This window comes from Protopterus annectens, chromosome 1.part2 (assembly GCF_019279795.1).
Source record: "Protopterus annectens isolate FY-2018-M chromosome 1.part2, PAN1.0, whole genome shotgun sequence".
Taxonomy (NCBI): domain Eukaryota; kingdom Metazoa; phylum Chordata; order Ceratodontiformes; family Protopteridae; genus Protopterus; species Protopterus annectens.
Genome location: NC_056727.1, coordinates 915,794,943 through 915,814,370, shown reverse-complemented (window position 1 = coordinate 915,814,370; position 19,428 = coordinate 915,794,943). Strand labels below are relative to the sequence as shown.

The window sequence follows — 19,428 nt, the reverse complement described above, 5'->3', positions numbered from 1 at the left end:
GCCCTGCAAGAAATCTGAGGTATCTTCTGCAGCTGTGTCTGATAGGGACATGCAGGTATGCCTCCTTGAGGTCCAGAGTAATCAGCCAAGACCCCTTGCCCAGCATGGGAAGGAGTTGCTGTAGAGTCAGCATTTTGAACTTTGGTACTATGAGAAAGGTGTTTAAAGCGGACAAATCCAGTATTGGTCTCCATTGAGATTCTTTTCTTGGAACAAGGAACAGTCTTGAGTAAAATCCCTGGCCTTGTTCTTGTTGTGGAACTTTTTCTATTGCTTTCATCCGAGTCAGCAGAGAGATTTGCTTGATAGCCTCTGCCCTCTGGTTTGGTGGTAGGTCTGGCATGCCTTGTTTTCTTGGCAAGGTATGAAAATGGAACCTGTAGCCACGGTCTATAATGTCCAAAATCCATTTGTCCTTTGTCAGTCTGTGCCAATTTTCTGCAAACAGAGATAATTTCCCGCCCAAGGGAGCTTCTATTTGTTCCCTGGTAGGCAGAAGTAGAGGAAAGTCATTGAGATTGAGGCTGTGGGGCAGGTGAAACCCCTGATTCGCTTCTTTGGTTTCCTGGCTGCCATTGTCGTCCCCTGTAAGGACCTCTGTATTGGCCTCTTCCACGGCCACGTTCCTCGATGGTCTTTAACACATCCTTAGCATTAGCACCAAAAAGCTTGTTCTTTTCCAAAGGTGCATCCAGAAGTTTTGCCTTCACATGATCTGGTAGAGGTTGATTTTTTAACCATGCATGTCTTCGAATGACTGCCCCTGTCATAGCTGCCCTACATGAAGCTTTCAGTGCATCATACCCACACTGTAGGAAGTGATTGCTTACTTGCTGAGTATTATGTACAGCTTCCTGCAAAGCCTTCCTGTCTAAAGGATCAGGAGTGGCCAATGTTTTTTGTAAATCTTCTAACAGGAAATCCTGATATTGTAACATATGAAAAAGGCAATTCAAAGCTCTCACAGATAAGGTAGTGGAAGTGTAAACCTTTTTGCCCTATCTCTCTAATGACCTAGCTTCCCTGTTGGAGGACAATGGATTTTTAGAGGTGGAAGCTGAAACTCCTTTAGGCCCCTGTGAAATAGTTTCCAAATCAGCAGAATGGGCCCTGAATAAATGGGAATGTGTTTCTGGAACCCTGTAATATCTGTCTGGCTTGGCTGGAGCAGGAGGAAGAGAGTCAGGGGTAACACTAGAGTCAGAATATAAATCATCCAAAACATCAAGTACAGGAGGAATAGCTAAGGGCCTGTGCTGGGGCTTCTTAAGGAAAGTCCGAAGGCGCTTTCTGGAATCAGAATATTCCTGGCCTTGCCACTTGAAATGTTCCCTCATGGTATGCAGAACTTCCCCAAAAGAAATATCCTCAGGAGGGGAGGCCGAGGGAAAGGAATCCTCTGCATCCGAGTCCTCATAGGTCTGGAAGAGCTCTTCCTGGCTATCAGAGTGGACAGAGCCCTCAGAATCTTCATCTGACGGAATAGGGTCAGGGGGTCAACCCGGGCCTTTACCAGAAGGAGGCTGGGATCCTCTCAGGATGGGCCTGTGAACCTCTAATCATAGAAATTAAATCAGCAGCCATAGACATAATTTGTGTCTCTGGAGTAGGCTGAGGTAAGGTTTTAGTAGTAAGATGTTTTGTTTTGCTGGCTGCCTTAGCCCTAGTGTAGGCCTTAATAGACATGGCCATAGGAGGCCTGGCAGCTCCACGTGCTGGAGTGACCTTGTCTACAGCAATGGTCTCGGGCATTTCCTCGGTTTCGGTATCCGGAGGAAAATCAATAACTGGCGTTGGAGTGATATCCGGAATCGGAGTCGTCGGTAATGCGGTGTCTTCGGTTCGGAGCGGTGGAGAAACCGTCTCAGAGGGAACCGGAGCACTCGCGATTGGTTTTGGCGTGGAGTCGGAGGTAGACGCGGGCCGAGGATGTCGGTCCCGGTCTTTTCATTTCTTGGGAGTTTGCGATGTCGGAAGTTCCGACGGCATTGTGCAAGTAAATTTTTCGCCGAAAAAATCTTCAGCGAACTCCGCCCGGCGCCTGAGAGTGCGCTTCTTGAAGCAAGCACAGGCTACACAGGCCGAGACGTCATGGTCTGGGCCAAGGCAAGGAAGACCGTACGAGTGGAAATCCTTATGAGGTATTTGTTTACCACAAGAAAGACAATTGTTAACTTTTTCAGTAATTTCTGACATCGGCTGAGGCAAGAAAAGGTCCCCAACGGGGTACTTAGCTTTTTTGATGACTTCGGAATCGAAGAATACAGGAGCTGACCGACCGGCACTTGCAAACTGCTTCGGGCACCACGCGGCAAGAAAGACTGAAGAAAATGGCGTCGGCTGATGCTTATGTACCCCAGCCGCTCTGACGTCGGAGGAAAATGCGACATCAGCCGACATTGGACCCAGACTTTGGAATCCGGCCGACCGAGGGCTGCCTGAGGCATGACAACCCATATGTTATGACTGCAGTTGCATTCTTGAAGGACATCTGCAGACACCATACAAGGACCTCTAACTCAAACGGCCCAGACAGGGAACAAAGGAAGGACTAGGTCCTCTATCTTAAATGGCTCTAGCCTCGAGGGATAGGGTACCAAAAAAAAAAAAAAAAACAACACAGAAGGGAAACAGATGACAAATGGAGGGAGGACTAGGTCCTCTAACTGAAATGGGCCTAGCCCATTGGGAGATAGCTAAAGTATAGTTTTGTACCTACCATAAATGTAGATGTTCGAGTGTTCACCCTGCTGCAGTCATCACACTTGGGTTATCCTGTCGTCAGGCGGTCCCGCAGTCGGCCGAAATTCCAAAGTCTTGGTCCGGCGTCAGTTGCTGTCGTCTCTTCCCTGACGTCAGTGTGCCAGGGGTATATATAATGCAACCGACGCCATTTTCTTCAGTTTTTCTTGCCCCAGATGTCAGGTGCCCCCAAAAAGGTGGTCAGAAATGAGTACCAAATGGAGTAACCACTGCACAAACGCAAAATCCCTTCAGCTATAAGCAAATACATCAGTAAGGCATGAAGAGATTTAGCTAGCAGATCAGAGGGGATGGAGGGGGGGGTAACCTGGACTGCAGCAGGGTGAACACTCGAACATCTACATTTATGGTAGGCACAAAACTGTACTATGTTCATCATGTTACCCTGCTGCAGTCATCACACTTGGGTTGAATCCCAAAGCTAAGGTAGGGGGGAGGTATCATAGAGGGTTAGTGGAGGCAATAAGGCCCTGCAGAACTGCAGTGGCGAAGCCCGCCCTGGACTTAAAGAGGTAAGTGATAGAGTTTGGTAAAGGTGTGTACTGAACTCCAAGTTGCAGCTTCTGAAATTTCCTTGGTTGGAACCCCCCTGAGAAAGGCTGTAGAGGTAGCTATTGCCCTGGTAGAGTGGGATCTGATGGTAGCAGGAACTGGTTTCCCATGATGGGTATAGCAGAAACGTATGCAATGACCTATGCATTTAGAAATGGTTTGCTTCCCTTGGGAAGCTGTAGCATAGGATACAAAGAGCTGGTCAGATTTTCTGAAAGCCTAAGTTTTGTCCAAGTAGTAACGAAGCTGCCTGTGAATGTCCAAGGAATGTAGGAGTCTCTCACCTTTGTTCTGTGGATTGGGGAAGAAAGTGGGTAAGTGGATGGTTTGATTTAAAGCTACACTAGAAACCACCTTAGGCATAAAAGAAGGATTAGTTCGTAGAGAAACTCTGTCTTGGTGAAAAATGAGGAAAGGTTCCACTGCCATTAGTGCCTGTAGCTCTGAGACTCTTCTAGCTGAAGTTATTGCTAGGAGCAGGGCAGTCTTCCATGATAGGAACTGAAGATCTGCAGAGAAAGCTGGTTCAAAGGGAGGTAGCGTTAGTTTTTCCAGAACAAAATTGAGGTCCCATGTTGGTGTAGGAGCTCTCCTGGGTGGTCTAATGTTTTTTGCCCCTCTGAGGAACTGCCTTAGAAGAGGATGTGAAAATAAAGGTGGATCCATGCTGAAATAGCTGAAGCATGGATTTTAATTGAGAAAAAGGAAAGTCCTTTGTGCAACATTTCAGCTAAATACTGTAGAATGTGAGGCATGTGAGGCTGAATTGTGTCTTGGCCTTTAGCTTGGTTCCAGGAACAAAACCTTTTCCATTTGTCCGAATAAGCCTTCCTGGTGCTTGGCCTCCTGACTTCCAGAATAACATCCAGAACTGCTTGTGAAAGAGGAGCTGGTTGGATGTTTAGTTGATTTCCCATGCAGCCAGATTTAAAGTTTTGAGCTGGCTGTGAAGAATCTGATTGTTTTGTTGTGTGAGCAGATGGGGGATTTGAGGCAGTATCCATGGTGGACTGTGGGCCATATTTTTCAATAGCGGATACCAGTGCTGGCATGGCCAGTCTGGGGCTATGAGAATCAGTCGTGGTCTCTCCTTTTTGACTTACAAAAGAACCTTTGTGAGGAGAGGCAATGGAGGGAAGGCATATACTGTCAGGTTTTTCCAACTGAAAGAGACAGCGTCCACTTCCCAAGCTTGATGGTGAACTGTCCTTATACAAAATTTTGTCAGTTGATAGTTTTGAGAACTGGCAAACAGGTCTATGTTTGGAAGGCCCCATTTTTGAGTAATCATTGCAATTATTTGTGGATCTATTTTCCACTCGTGGGGATCCTTGATGTTTCTGCTGAGGTAGTCTGCCAATGTGTTCTTCTGTCCTGGCAGGAATTGAGCTTGTAACTGGACTTGGTAGGCCAGAGCTGTGTTCCATAAGATCATTGCTTGCCAGCATAGAGGGTAGGAATGTGTACCCCCTTGTTTGTTTATGTACCACATTACTGTGGTGTTGTCCGTCTTTATTGCAAGTTGTCCTGGATGTAATAGATCCTTGAAGGCTGTCAGAGCTTTCTGTACAGCTAGCATCGCTTTTTGATTTATGTGCAGATTTCTTTGATCTGCAGTCCATAGGCCTTGAATGCATTGTCCTGTTATGTGTGCCCCCCAGGCGTAGTCTGAAGCATCTGCTGAGATAGCTTGCCTGGCTGGGGGCAAGGTGAAAGGCTGACCCTTGTTGAGGTGACATGCCTGTGACCACCATAGAAATTCCTGTTGTAGGCAGGGAATGAGAGATATTGTGTCCAAGCTGTGGCTGTCTTGAGACCATACGCTTTTTAGGCACCACTGTAATTTCCTCATATGCAGCTTTGCAAATGGTATTATTAGTATGCAAGATGCCATGAAGCCCAAAGCCTGCAGAATTTTTCTTGCAGTTAATTGGGTCTTTGTTGCCATTGTCTTGAAATATTGAGTCAGTTGTAGTTGCTTGTCTGGCGTAAGATAAGCCTTCTGGGCCGTTGTATTCAAGCTGGCACCCAGGAATGTCATTTTTTGTGAGGGTACTAGTTTTGACTTCTTTTCGTTTACTGTGTACCCCAGGCAGTTTAGTAGATGCTTTACAAAGGCCAGATAATGTAAGAGAATGTCTTTGCTTTCTGCTTGGATGAGGCAGTCGTCCAGGTATGGATATATTTGAATTCCTCTTTGTCTGCAGTAGGCAATTACTGGTGCCAGGCATTTTGTGAAGACTCTGCAGTAGATAAGCCAAAGGGCAGTGCAGAGAATTGGTAATGGGCTGAACCTGCAATGAAACGGAGGTATCTTCTGCAACTTTGTCTGATAGGGACATGCAGGTATGCCTCCTTGAGGTCCAACGTTACTAGCCATGCTTCCTTGCCCAACATGGGAAGTAGCTGCTGTAGTGTTAGCATCTTGAATTTGGGTACTTGTAAGTAAGTGTTTAGAATTGAAAGGTCCAGAATTGGTCTCCAGGCATTGTCCTTTCTGGGCACTAGAAAGAGTCTTGAGTAAAATCCTTGGCCTTGCTCTCGAGTAGGTACCAGTTGAATGGCTCTCATGTCCATGAGAGCTGTAATTTGCTTTTGTGCCTCTGCCCATTGATTTTGTGGCAGGTTTGGCATTCCTCTTTTCATTGGCAAGGTGTGAAAGTGGAATCTGTATCCTCGTAAAATTATGTCTAGGACCCATTTGTCCTTTGTGGCAATGTGCCAGTTGTCTGCAAAAAGTGCGAGTTTTCCCCCCAAGGGGGCTGCCAAGAGAGTATTGCTTGGCCAGATGAGTTGCAAGTCACTGAGTTTGCCTTCTGGTGGATTGAGACCTGTCTTCTCCTCCCTTTTGTGTTGTAGTGCCCCATTGTCGAGGTTTATACTGGGCTTGTGGTTGTCCTCTGCCCTTTGGGCGTCTGTATTTACCCCTCTGTGGTCTGTCAGTGGCTGGAAAGGACCAATTCTTTGTTGGCCAGTTTCTGCTAAAGCGAGGGGGTTGTACTTGTAGGAAATCTTTGACTGTCTGTTTAGATTTTGCCTGGTCTTCCATTTTCTTTAAAACTTCTTCTGCTTTAACTCCAAAAAGAACATCCTGCTGTAAGGGAGCATCTAGTAGTTTTGCTTTAACATGATCAGGCAGAGTTTGTTCCTTTAACCAAGCATGCCTACGTATAACAGACCAGTGACAGCTGCTCTGCAGGAGGCTTCCAAAGAATCAAACCCACATTGTAAGGTATGTTTGCCCACCTGCTCAGTGGCGTGCAACAGATCCTGTACTTCTTTCAATTCAGATTGCTGAGGGAGAGTGGTTATTCTTTGCTTTAACTGACAGATTAGAAATTGCTGATACTTAAGCATGTGAAATTGACAATTCAGTGCCCTCATAGCTAGTGTGGCTGAGGTGTAAACCTTTTCCCCCCACCTGTCTAGTGCTCTGGAATCCCTCTCAGAAGGTACTGGGTTTTTAGCCATAGAAGCCCTCGCCCTCTTGGGACCCTGGGAGATAGTCTCTGGGTCAGCTACAGGGCTTTTGTAAAGAAATTTGTGGGAATCAGGCACTCTATAGTATCTGTCAGGCTTAGCCGGAGCAGGAGGTAGACAGTCAGGGTTGAAACTGGATTCTAAATAGACATCATCCACAATGTCCAAAACTGGTGGGATGGCAAATGGTCTGTGTTGGGGGAGTAAAAGAAACTCTCTGAGCCTTTTCTTTGAATCCGAGCAGTCCTGACCTTCCCAGTGAAAATTTTCCCTCATAGTATGTAAAGTTTCCCCAAAGGAGTAGTCTTCTGGAGGAGAAGCTGAGGGAATAGAGTCCACAGCATCAGAATCTTCATAAGGAGAGGAGTAGTCTTGGTCCTCAGAGGAGTCTGAAGAAATGGACATTTGCTCAGAGGATGCATAATCTTCCTCTTGTCTAGGCCTTTTGTCAGGAGGGGGCTGGGAACCCTTGATTAAAGAAATCAAATCTTCAGCCATTTTGAGCATCTGTTTCTTAGGCATGGGGCCTTAAACAGGAGACTGAAGCGCAGTCCTTTTAGATTTAGAAAGAGTCTTCAACTTAGAGAACGTTTTAATGGTGAGAGTCGTCGGGCTGAAAACGCCTTCAGAAACCGATAGCGTTTCTGTAGCACCGTCTTTTGTAGCAAATTCGTCGGAAGGGCCTGAAGTAAAAGGCTGCGTTGGCCTGGTACATTCCGTCAAAATATCTGTAGCGGTCTCGGGTTCCCGATCTGCGGTAGTCAGGGGCTGCGTCGGAGCCTCACTGAGGACCGGAGACCGGATCGGCCGAGGCCTCGGAATCTGGCTTAGGCCTGAGTTGTCGGTCCTTATCCCTGCGTTTTTTGTGCACGCCGGTAGTCGGTTGCTCCGACGGCATGGTGTAGTTAAATTTCCTACCGAAGTAGTGTCATGCGAAATCAAAGCGTCTTTTAATAGTACGCTTATTAAACCTAGCACAAAACCGACAAGTAGTGACATCGTGGTCTGGGCCTAGGCAAGGTATGCAATAAGAATGAAAATCCTTATGAGGTATTTGCTTCCCACAAGAAATACAATTGTTAACTTTTTCTGACATCGGTCTGAGGCAAGAAAAGTTTCCCCAATGGGGTACTTAGCTTTATAGAAGACTTCGGTCTGAAATTCGAATTCGAAAATCTCAGGAGTCGGCCGACCGGCACTTGCGAACTGCTTCTGCTTCGGGCACCGCGTGGCAAGAAAGACTGAAGAAAATGGTGTTGGTTGCATTATATATACCCCTGGCGCACTGACGTCAGGGAAGAGGCGACAGCAACTGAAGCCGGACCAAGTCTTTGGAATTCCGGCCGACTGCGGGACCACCTGACGACAGGATAACCCAAGTGTGATGACTGCAGCAGGGTAACACGATGAACATCGGGATACCAAGACAAAGGCCACGAAAGGCCACACAAAAATGCTTCCACAAACCAAAAACACACACCTAGCTATGAAAATAGCTTTTGGAGCAACAAATTTGGTCAAAGAAGAAGAAAAGTTATACTTAGCCACAGCCAAGAGCGAGACCACGTCTGAGCTTTACGAGCGGCAAACGAGATCTGGGGAAAGGGAGCAGTGCAGCATGGGATACCTCTTAGCCCAGCCAATTGAAAGACTTCAAGCTAGAGTATGGCCGAGTCGGAGCCGAGGTTCGGCTCCAAACCCACGGGTAAGAATGCAGGCGAGATTGGACTACATAACATCACATGTTTTAGGAGTGAAATGAGTTGGCAGACTTTAAAAATTCCATACAAAGTAGTCTGTCAAAAATATCGAGTAAGCAAAAGGGTGCAACTAAGGAAATCAATTTTTTTAGCTAGGATAGGGGATCTGAATTACCTAGACATAGTAAGACCTTGTTAAGTGGAATTCTAGTGGCTGCCAAAAAAAAAAAACAATTACTAGAAAATGGAAATCAACGTTTAAACCAACTGTATTTAAAGTGATGAATAGTGTAACACCTTGAAACTTCCTTACCAGAAGACTACTTCCTGGGATCTTTAGAAAAGGGTAGGAAAAAATTACAAAGAAAAAGTGGAAATTGTGTGAATAATACAGGCGGAATAATGTTTTGGAGGAGGACCGAGGTTTAAGGGAAGGAATGAATTGAACAATTTATATAATGCTGGATTGATGATAAATATATAAAAGAATACACATGTATAACACCACGGCGGGCCTAGCCACCCGTTGGTGTATAAACTGGCTCTACATGGTTGTCACTGTTGAAGTGACACCCTGACACCTTGTGCAAAAATGGGAATGGGCTATGGGTGGATAAATGGATGGCTGGATATGTGATGTATAATGTTTGTAACTGGGAATATGTTAATACAGTTTGTTTTGTTAATACAAAAAATTATGCTTGCCCATGTCAAGTGATAACTCAATAAAGGTGTTTTAAAAAAAGGTCACACAACAGGCAAATGAGGGTTGATTGTCTTCAAACTTAAATTCTGCTCATACACAATTATTACTTTAGGAATTATAAAGCTATGCAGTTTAAAAAAAACTGTGTGGTTAAAATAGCAGTTGAGCAAAATTTCAACATTTCTAACAATAGAGCCTTACCCTTGGTATCATTCCAACTCTCTGATTTCTTTTTGGAGACCTTGTAGATAATGGTCGATCATCATCTTCACAACACAGTCGACTTCTTTTGGAGCTTTTGTTTGGCTAAGAAAAAAAATTAAGATGAAAACTAAACATAAGAAACTAATACAGAAAAAACATGGTAATATTAATGTCAACACTGTTCAATGTTTCATATACAAACTGATAGACATGGTGCTTGTGACTCAAATATCATCATTTAAATCCATCATTGTGAATATAATGGTCCAAGTGTAGCTAAAAATCAATTAATGATGAAGATAGTCAAAGGTAACTTATTCCACTGTTGTGCAACCCTTACTGAAAACAAATCACTATTAATCCTTTGATACATTAGCAAGACAGTCCTACATAGTCCTAAGATATCATCATGGAAACGCTTGTATGCCCTCATCTGTTCACTCCTTTCACAACCTATAAAACAGAGACTAATATCAGAGATATCATTCAGACAACTTACATTTGCCTGTTTTTTATACAGTGAAAATCCACTTTAGCAGTCTGAGTACCTTATATTCCATTACAAAATATTGACAAAAGGAGAACCCTAAACTTAACATGAGGCCTAATCAGGACAACAAGTAGCAGTAACATTACCTCAGGTGACCCAGCCAGCAGACAAGGTTCTAAAAGCTATGTTCATAATACCAAGGCTTGGCAAAAAAAAAATATATATATTACCAGAGGAAATGCCACAGATCAGTGAATTACAACATAAAATACTTCTCATCTAAAGCTCAAACATGGCACAAGACAAAAGACAAAGTACAGTCATGTACATGACTTAACATAATTGTAGATGGCAGAGTAGATTAATGTTGCAGTACTGGGTCTTGGGACTTCTGCCGTGCAGAAGCCAGTGGCCATCCTAAATACTAGTCTTTCATCATCCCCCAGCTGGCAGACATCCAGAGTTGTCTGACGCCAGAACAATGTGGGTATAAGTAGTACATTGGCTGGAGCCACCTTATGGTCTTTCTTGCTAGAGTTTTTATGGGTCCTATAAGGCAGACAACAACCTACTCAACTACCTTTACTGACTGCCAGATCACTGGGTAAACTAGTACAAGAGGAATAAGGATGATGCGTGGAAGAGGGGGATCCATCCTACCCTAGGGAAGAGGGGGGAAAAAAGAAAGGTGAAGGAGGGTGGAAGGGAGGGAAAGGGTAATGCAACACAATCTGCTCTTGAACATCTATAACTACAGTAAGTAATTTACACCACTGTACTGTGTTTATCACAGTCACTGTTGCAGTACTATCTTGGGAAGATTGCCAAAGCTTCTTAATAGGGGGGCTGGAAAGAACTTCTGCCCTGAGAAAGCAGGATGTGTAGGATGGCACATTCAAACTCTGTTCTAGCCTTAGAGATGGCCCTAAGATCGCAGTGCTTGGCAAAGATGTGTAACAGATGAACAGGTGGCTGCTTCTAATATGGTCTGAGTGGGAGCTATTTTCAGGAAAGCAGACCTTGTGGCTTTGGCCACAGAGGATTGGGCTCTAACCTTGCCACAGGACTGCCTACTGTGCTGAGTAAGACAAGGAAATGCACTTTATAATCCATTTCGAGATGGTTTACTTACTGATTTTTCCTGTTTACCCTTCTGCAAAGGCTACTAAAAGCTGGTGAGATATGGGTAGAAAATTTGTCCTCTGGAGGGGAAAATCTTAGCTGTTAGTGCACGTCAAGAGAATGGAGTATTCTCTTTCTTATTTTGAGGGTTTGGGAAGAACACAAGGAGAGAGCCTGATTCAAAGAAATCTTTGATACAGTCTTGGACATAAAGGAAGACTAGTTCACAGGGTAATTGTTCTTGTGAAAAACTAGGAATGGCTTTTTGTACTTCAGGGTTTGCAGCTCGGAGATGCAACTTGATAAGCTTAGTGCTAGCAGCACAGCCATCTTCCATGTGAGCAGTTTGATAGGGGTTAAAACAGATGGTTCAAAAAGGGGTAAATTAAGTTTTTGCATCGCACAGGATCCATGTCCCAAGACTTTGCTGGTTTTCCATCTGGGTGGTCTGAAGTGTTGCACTTCCTACAGGAACTGTTTCATGTGCAATTGAGCATAAACTGGAGGGGACAAACAAGTATGCAAAGATGAAGCATGGACCTTAATGCTGAAGTAGGAATCCTCATTTGTATAGAGAGGAGAGGAATTCTAGGAACTACTCCAAGGGTGCTTGAGTGGGTGCAATACATTTAGCCTTGCACCAAAGTACTGTTGTGTAAAATCTTACCATAAAAATAGATGTCCTGCTTTTCACCATTGCAGTATTCAGAACTGAAGGGATCTCGTCTGAATATTGTAATGCCCTTGACAGGACACCAAAGCTTTTAGTATTTACAGGCACCATATGTCACACATAAGCTCCCCGCCAGATGGAGTAGGACAAAAAGGTGACATACAGATGCATGGATGGACACACACACATACACAAATTAAAGTAACAAAATGTCCCTAAAGCCAAGGAAGAACATATGCATCCAGAAAGAGAAAAAGGGAGAATAGGCCCTCAGGCAAAATGGCAAGAAAGAACAGGCTAGAGGTGTGGTGGGGGAGGGGGCAGAAGGAAGTGAATACTGAAAAAGAGGCAATCTACTGTTATGGTAAAACTTTCCATGACTCTACTTTCACATCATTGTTGCAGTATTCATAACCAAAAGGAGAGTAGAAAACCTCAAGAGGAAATTTGGGAGAGGTCGTCACTGAAGAACCATCCAGAAACCCATGCAGGACAGCCCTGGCCATGCCAGCTCTACTAATGGAAACAACATACAGCTCATCATGCTTAGTGAAGATATTAACAAAAGACCAAGTAGCAGCCTCAAGGATGAGATTAGTATTCAGCCCCTTGAAAAAAACAACAGAGGAGGCAAAAGATGTGGCAGAATGAGCCATAACTGATGAGGAAAGACATTTACCATGAAAAGAATAACAGAAAAGAAATGGCTTGAGAAATGCAGGAAGAAATGGTTTGCTTAGAAATAGCCAAACCAAAAGACCTGGGATGAAACAAAAACCTGCTCAGGATTTGCACGTAACTTTATTTTTTTTCGAAATAATATCCAAGCTGTCTAAGCAAATCCAAAGGGTGAAGAACCTTGTCACTGGCAGACTGCGGAGAAGGAAAAAAAGCACAAAAAAAATAGACTGATTAAGGGACAACTCACTAACCACCTTGGGCACAAAAAAGGATTAGGACGAAAAGAATCCCTGCTTCTGTGAAAGGCTGAAAAGGGAGAAAGATCCAGAGAGCCTGAAGCTCAGACATTCTCTCAACTGAAGTGAGGGCCAAAAGAACAGTCTTCCAAGTACAATGCTGTAAAGAAGCTGAAGCAATAGGCTCAAAAGGAGCCCAAGTCAAGTTTTCATGAACAAAACTGAGATTTTAGGAAGGTGGAATTAGCTTCCTGGGAGGCCTGATAAGAAGAAATTGCTTGACCTCAAATCCAGAGACCAGAGGAGAAGTCAAGGGCAAACTAGCAGAAATTGCTGACAAGTGAGCTTTAACTGAAGAATAAGCTAATATGCTAACCCAGCATGGAGCAAAGTACACAAATAAGAGACAGAAAATCTTTTTCATTTGAACAAATATGATTTCCTGGTAGTGGACTTCCTGACCTGCAGGACCAGAAGCATGTCTTCAGAAAAGAGGTGCCTAAAAGGGATCAAAACCCACTCACAGCATCAGCTAAAGAGTGGATAAGTGAGGATGGATAAGAGAACCCCTTGCGTTGTGTGAGAAGGTCTACCTGATGAGGTAACTTGTGGTGATTTCCCCTGGCCCCTTTTCTGGGATTAGCAAGTCCATGAGTGGTTGGCAGTGCCAAGGTTCTCCCTTTGGAGAATGTCAGGAGAAGGAAAAACAACTCCCTACTGGCCTACGCAGTACTATTAGAATCATTTCCCACTTGTCTGACCCCACCTTCTGTAATACCCCTGAATGTGATTGGTACTCCTGGAAAAGCACACAGAAAGAGGCCTATCCATGTGAAGGAGAAGGCACCATTCTCTATGTCCTTCTCTGAGGGGACCTTGAGGAGAATTTGCTCAGTTGGCTGGTTTCTGTGAAAGCAAAAAGGTCAATTTCCGGGATAGATAGCTGTATATCACGTCTACGAAAACATCCTCTTTCAACATTCATTCACCAGGTTCTAGCAGGTTTGCTAACAGACTATCCTGCCTTGGTATTAATGAGGCTATGGGGTGATCCCTAGTTCCTGTGCCATTATTCACAGTTCCACAGCTAGCTTGCAAAGGTGCAAGGAATGTCTTCTCCAGTGACTGTTTCCATACAACATGACTGTGGTGTCATTTATCACAATCGTTACGTGTGTAGGAAGAATTTTTTCTTGAAAGGCTTTTAATGCCATAATCACCATCATCTCCTTTACACAGATATGGTGATTTGCCTGCTGCCTGTTTCAAGTCCCATGAACCCTGAAATGGCCTAGGTGAAATTCTCAGGCTAGGTTCAAGCTGTCCGTTGCTAGTGCATACTGTGTTTCTGGAAGCCTGATGGGAGCCCCTGGGTTGCTTTTGAGACTCTCCTTCCACCAGATTATCTCCTTCTTTAAGCATAGAAAGGGGTATTTGTCTCAATGGACTGCTGGTGCTGTCACCAACAGTGCTTTTGGAACCACTGTCATTTTCTCATGTGTAGTTTTGGTAATGGTATCATTAAAATGCAAGAAGCTATGCAATTCAAGACTTTCAGAAGTTCCCTAGCAGCAATGATTCCTTTGCTGGCCAGGTTCACAAGATAATCTGAATGAAATGAGATCTTGCGTTTGGAAGGAATGCCTTTTGTTGAACAAAGTCTACAACTGCTCCTAGGAAAGTAGTCCTGGTAACCAGGATAGAGTGGTGACTTCTGGACATTGAGGGTTAGCCATATCTTCTGAAAGTAATCCTTGGTGATGTGCATGGCTAAGTTGCGGCTACGATGGGGCCAGAATCAGGCAATTGTTCAAGTAAAGGTAAATGTAGACTCCTTACATTCTGCAAAAGGGGATGTCTCATGCCAGGCATTTGGTATATACCATGGGAACAGTAAGATAAGATACATGGTAAGAAGGCACAACATTGGTAATGTAATCCCCCTGTCTGAAAGCATAAGAATCTCCAGTGTTCCTGTCAAACATAAATATGAAGGTAGATATCTTTGAAGTCCACAGCCATCATCAATGCTCCTGGGAAGATAAGGGGTAGTATCTGCATTATTTTCAGTATTGGTACTACAATAAACTTATTCAGTCTGGAAAGATCCAGGATGGGTCTTCAGAGATTTAGACTTTCCAAGATGGCTGCACACTAACAGCTTAACTTCAGCTCTCCCAGTGTGAAAGGAAAGTGAAAGACAAGGGGCAGGAACTCTGCCACGTTTAATAAATTCAGTTATTGGCTACTAAGTACACTTCCTGTATGCCAGTAAAGACACGAAAATCATGAAATAAAATAAAAGTACAGTTTTGTACCTACCATAAATGTAGATGTTCGAGGATCTCCATTGCTGCAGTCCTTACATATGGGTAGTCCGCTGTCCACAATCGGCCCGAATACCAAAGGGCTAGAACCGGCGTCGGTCATCGGCGCCCGAGACTGACGTCAGTACGTGCCAGTACAAATGCGCATGACCGACGCCATATACTCAGTCTTTCTTGCCTCAGACGCCAGAATGCAAAAAACACCACCCAAAACCCAACCTAAAAAGGGGGAAGGAGGGAGGGAAATTGACTGCAGCAATGGAGATCCTCGAACATCTACATTTATGGTAGGTACAAAACTGTACTATGTTCTTCATCTCCCATTGCTGCAGTCCTTACATATGGGTAGAATCCCAGACCAACGGAAAAAGGGAGGCTGGCCAACTAAATAGCATTAGGAGCTGCTAACATGCCCTGTAAGATTGCAGTGGCAAACCCAGCCCTAGACCTAGAATAAAGAGGTAAATGATAATGCTTTGTAAAGGTATGTACAGAACTCCAAGTAGCTGCCTTTAGAATGTCTTTAGTAGCTACCCCTCTCAAAAAGCAGTAGAGGTGGTCAGAGCCCTAGTAGAATGAGGCCTGATCCCAACTGAAACATCCTTTCCATGATGAGAGTAACAAAAAGCAATACAATGGCCAATCCACTTGGAAATAGTTTGTTTCGAGACAGCTTTCCCTTGTGAAGTCAAAACAAAAGAAACAAATAATTGTTGAGATCTTCTGAACTCTTTGGTTCTGCTCAAATAATACCTTAACTGCCTATGTACATCCAAAGAATGCAAAACTTTTCCCTTTATTTTGGGGGTTAGCATAAAAAGTAGGCAAATGTATAGATTGGTTCAATGCCACATTAGAAATCACTTTAGGTATAAAAGTAGGATTAGTACGTAAGGAAACTCTGTCATTGTGAAAAATCAGAAAAGGTTCCACTGCCATGAGGGCCTGTAATTCAGATACCCTTCTAGCAGAAGTAACAGCCAACAAAAAAGCAGTCTTCCAAGACATCAACTTCAATTCAACTGTAGCTGCAGGTTCAAAAGGAGGCAGAGTCAGCTTTTCCAAAACAAAATTAAGATCCCAGGCAGGAGTAGGAGCTCTTCGTGGGGGTCTTATATTCTTTGCCCCTCTAAGAAACTGTTTAACCAATGGATGTGAAAACAAAGGAGGGTCACAATCATAGTGAGCAGAAATAGCTGCAGCATGCACTTTTACAGAAGAGAAGGACAAGTCCTTGTCCAATAATACAGTCAAATATTGCAATGTACAACTCAAATTACGCAATTTGACATCAAAGCCTTTAGCTGAACTCCAAAGAAAAAATCTCTTCCATTTATCAGCATAAACCTTTCGAGTACTAGGTCGCCTGGCTTCCAAAATAACATCCAAAACTTGTTGAGGGAGCTGAAGGCCCTCCTTCTTTAAAACAGAATGCGCCAGGCTGTCAGGTGTAGGGAGTGCACCCTGACATTGAGAAAATTAGAAGTTATGTACTCACCATAACGTTCCATCTGAGTAGGTGTATTCATTTGTCTGCAACCTGTGGGTTATGGATCCGATATCGGATCCGAACCGGCATGGTTTACCAGCTATGGATCCAAGCTCTCAGCTCCTCCCCTCACCCATAATGTCCTGCTCTACCCTCATGACCTCAGATCGAGTTTGCCAACAGCAAGAACACCCTGAAAAGGGTAACACATAATATGCAGGAAACTGAAAGGCCAGGGGATAGGAGGCGGATGGTTGCAGACAAATGAATACACCTACTCAGATGGAACGTTATGGTGAGTACATAACTTCTAAATCTGAAGTAGGAGATTCATTTGTCTGCAACCTGTGGGACAGAGTCCCCAGCTACCTGAATCTTGGGCGGCCATCATGGAAGGATATTCCGGAGCACCGAGGAGCCAAATGATGCTCTACCCCTAGATGCAAGATCCAACTTATAGTGGGAAATAAAAGTATGAGATGAAGCCCACGTGGCTGCTGCACAAATATCATCTAGAGGAATCCTAGCCTTAAAGGCTGCCGAGGTAGATACTGACAGGGTTGAATGGGCGTGTACACCCTCCGGTGCGGGCCTTCCTGAAGCTTGATAAGCCAATAAGATACACTGTGAAATCCAGCGAGACAGAGAAACTTTAGAAATTGGCTTGCCCAAATTAAATTTAGCAAAGGAAATAAACAACTGGTCGGATTGCCTATGACCAGCCATTCTGTTTAGATAAAATCTAAGTTGCCTGTGAACATCTAAGGAGTGAAGCTTGTATTCACCTTTGTTTTCATATTTAGGAAAGAAAACAGGGAGGTTAATGGATTGATTAATGTTTGCTTCAGAAGCTACTTTAGGAAGAAAGGACGGGTTGGTCCTGAGGTAAACACGGTCCGGATGAAATACCAAGTAAGGAGGTTTAGCTGATAATGCTTGGAGCTCTGAAACTCTCTTGGCCGATGTAATGGCTACTAAAAAGGCTGTCTTGAAAGACAAGAATTTGAGATCCACCGTAGCCGCTGGTTCAAAGGGGGGGGCGGTCAAGGCCTGGAGAACTAAGGAGAGGTCCCAAGGAGGAACCGCTTGTTTCACAGGGGGCCTGAGAAGGAAAGTACCTTTAAGGAAAATTTTACACAACTTGGCTGACATGAGTGGACTAGAGTCATGACCAATGTGATAATGAGAAATTGCCGCCAGTTGTACTTTGACTGTGGAACTGCTGGCACCATCGTTAAAAAGAGTGGTTAGAAAGTCAAGCACTAAAGGGAGAGGAACCGTGAAGGATTCAGGCCTTGCCGCTCCGCCCACAAAGAAAACCGTTTCCACTTGCTGAGGTAGACTTTCCTAGTGGACGGTTTATGAGCTGTCACCAGGATTGCCTTCACAGGTGACGAAATACCGGGAGTCCTGATCAAGAGTGGAACTGGAGCAGCCAAGCGGTCAGCTTCAGGTTGTCCAGGTTCGGAGGAGATATGCAGGATGGGTGGGATATCAGATCCGGAATGGGATCTAGAATCCAAGGAGGATTCACCGAGTGAGACCTTAGAAAGGGGAACCAGATCTGTCGAGGCCAAAACGGAGCAATGAGAATCATTCTGCAACCCACCCGAGGGGCTTTCTGAAGAACTTGGAGCATCAGAGGCAAGGGTGGATAAGCGTACAGAAGACCGGGTGGCCAAGCATGCACCAGAGCGTGCCTCTTGGAGAACCTCCTGGAGGGGTATCAGAGCGAAAAACTGTCGCACTTGGTGTTTGAGGGAGAGGCAAAAGATCGCATGAAGGAGTTCCCCACCGTGCGAATATGCGTTCCGCTACTTGAAAATTGAGAGACCACTCGTAAGGGGTCAGAATGGTGCGACTGAGCTTGTCCGCCAGGATGTTGGACCGACCGAATGTGCGTTGCTATTAGAAAGCGGTTGGTGGAGATTGCCCATTCCCAAACTCTCATGGCTTCTCGACAAAGGGGTAAGACCTTGTTCCCCTTGCTTGTTGATGTACCAGACAACAGACATGTTGTCCGATTGAATCGCAATCGTTCCCAAGGTAAGAAAGTCCTGAAGTACTAGCAATGCTAAGAGCACTGCTCTCATCTCTAGAACGTTGATATGCAGTAAGGTCTCTGAATCGTTCCACGTGCCTTGGACGGTCCGCCCAAAATGCCCCACCCACCCGAGGCGGGAGGTGTCCGTGGTCACCGTGGCGAGAGGGGGAGAAGCACAAAATGGGCGGCCTCCGTGGAGATCTGGGGAGTGAAGCCACCACAGGAGGGACCGCTTGCAAACCTTGCTGATCGCAATGGGATGATGCATAGGGAGAGCAAGGTATGACCATTGTACTAAGAGAGTCCACTGGAGGATGCGCATATTGAGCCTGGCAAGAGAAAGAAGTGCTATAGCAGACGCCATGGACCCTAGAGCCCTCAGGACCAACTCCGCCGAAACAGAACTTGAGTGGAGAATGGCCCGCACCTGGAGCTGCAGATTTTGAACTCTGTCCGCAGTGAGGAAGGCTTTTAAACTCCTTGTGTCTAACCTGGCCCCAATAAAATCTAAGAGCTGTGTGGGCGCCAGGTTGGATTTCTTTGTATTTATTGTAATGCCCAGAGAGGGAGCAAGATGGAGAAAGGAGTCTTGCGCCAATAGTAGTAGATGCCTTGTTGGGGCGGTAAGAAGCCAGTCGTCCAGGTAGGGGAAGACCTGCACCCCCTGAAGCCTCAGGTGGGCCGCTACCACTGCTAATACTTTGGTGAACACCCTGGGGGCTGTGGTGAGACCAAAGGGAAGGACCCGGAACTGGTAGTGACTGGCTCCCAGCCGGAAGCGGAGGAACCTCCTGGAGCACCTGTCCATCAGGATGTGGTAGTACGTATCTTTGAGGTCTATAGAACACATCCAGCGATTTTCTCCCAGAAGGGGAGAATAGATTGCAGAGTGACCATTCGAATTTTTCCTTGGGGACTGCCAGGTTCAAGAGAGAAAGGTCTAGAATTGGTCTTAGTTCCC

At 44.9% G+C, this 19,428-nt stretch overlaps 1 protein-coding gene across 1 annotated transcript in view; it reads right to left on the bottom strand.

The window, feature by feature from the left end:
* LIN9 (lin-9 DREAM MuvB core complex component) overlaps window positions 1-19,428 on the bottom strand; it is a 2,964,607-nt gene that overhangs the window by 2,158,885 nt on the left and 786,294 nt on the right. The window contains exon 4 of the mRNA XM_044059638.1: window positions 9,403-9,507. Within this exon, the coding sequence (XP_043915573.1) occupies window positions 9,403-9,507 (105 nt within the window). The remainder of the gene's footprint in view (window positions 1-9,402; window positions 9,508-19,428) is intronic.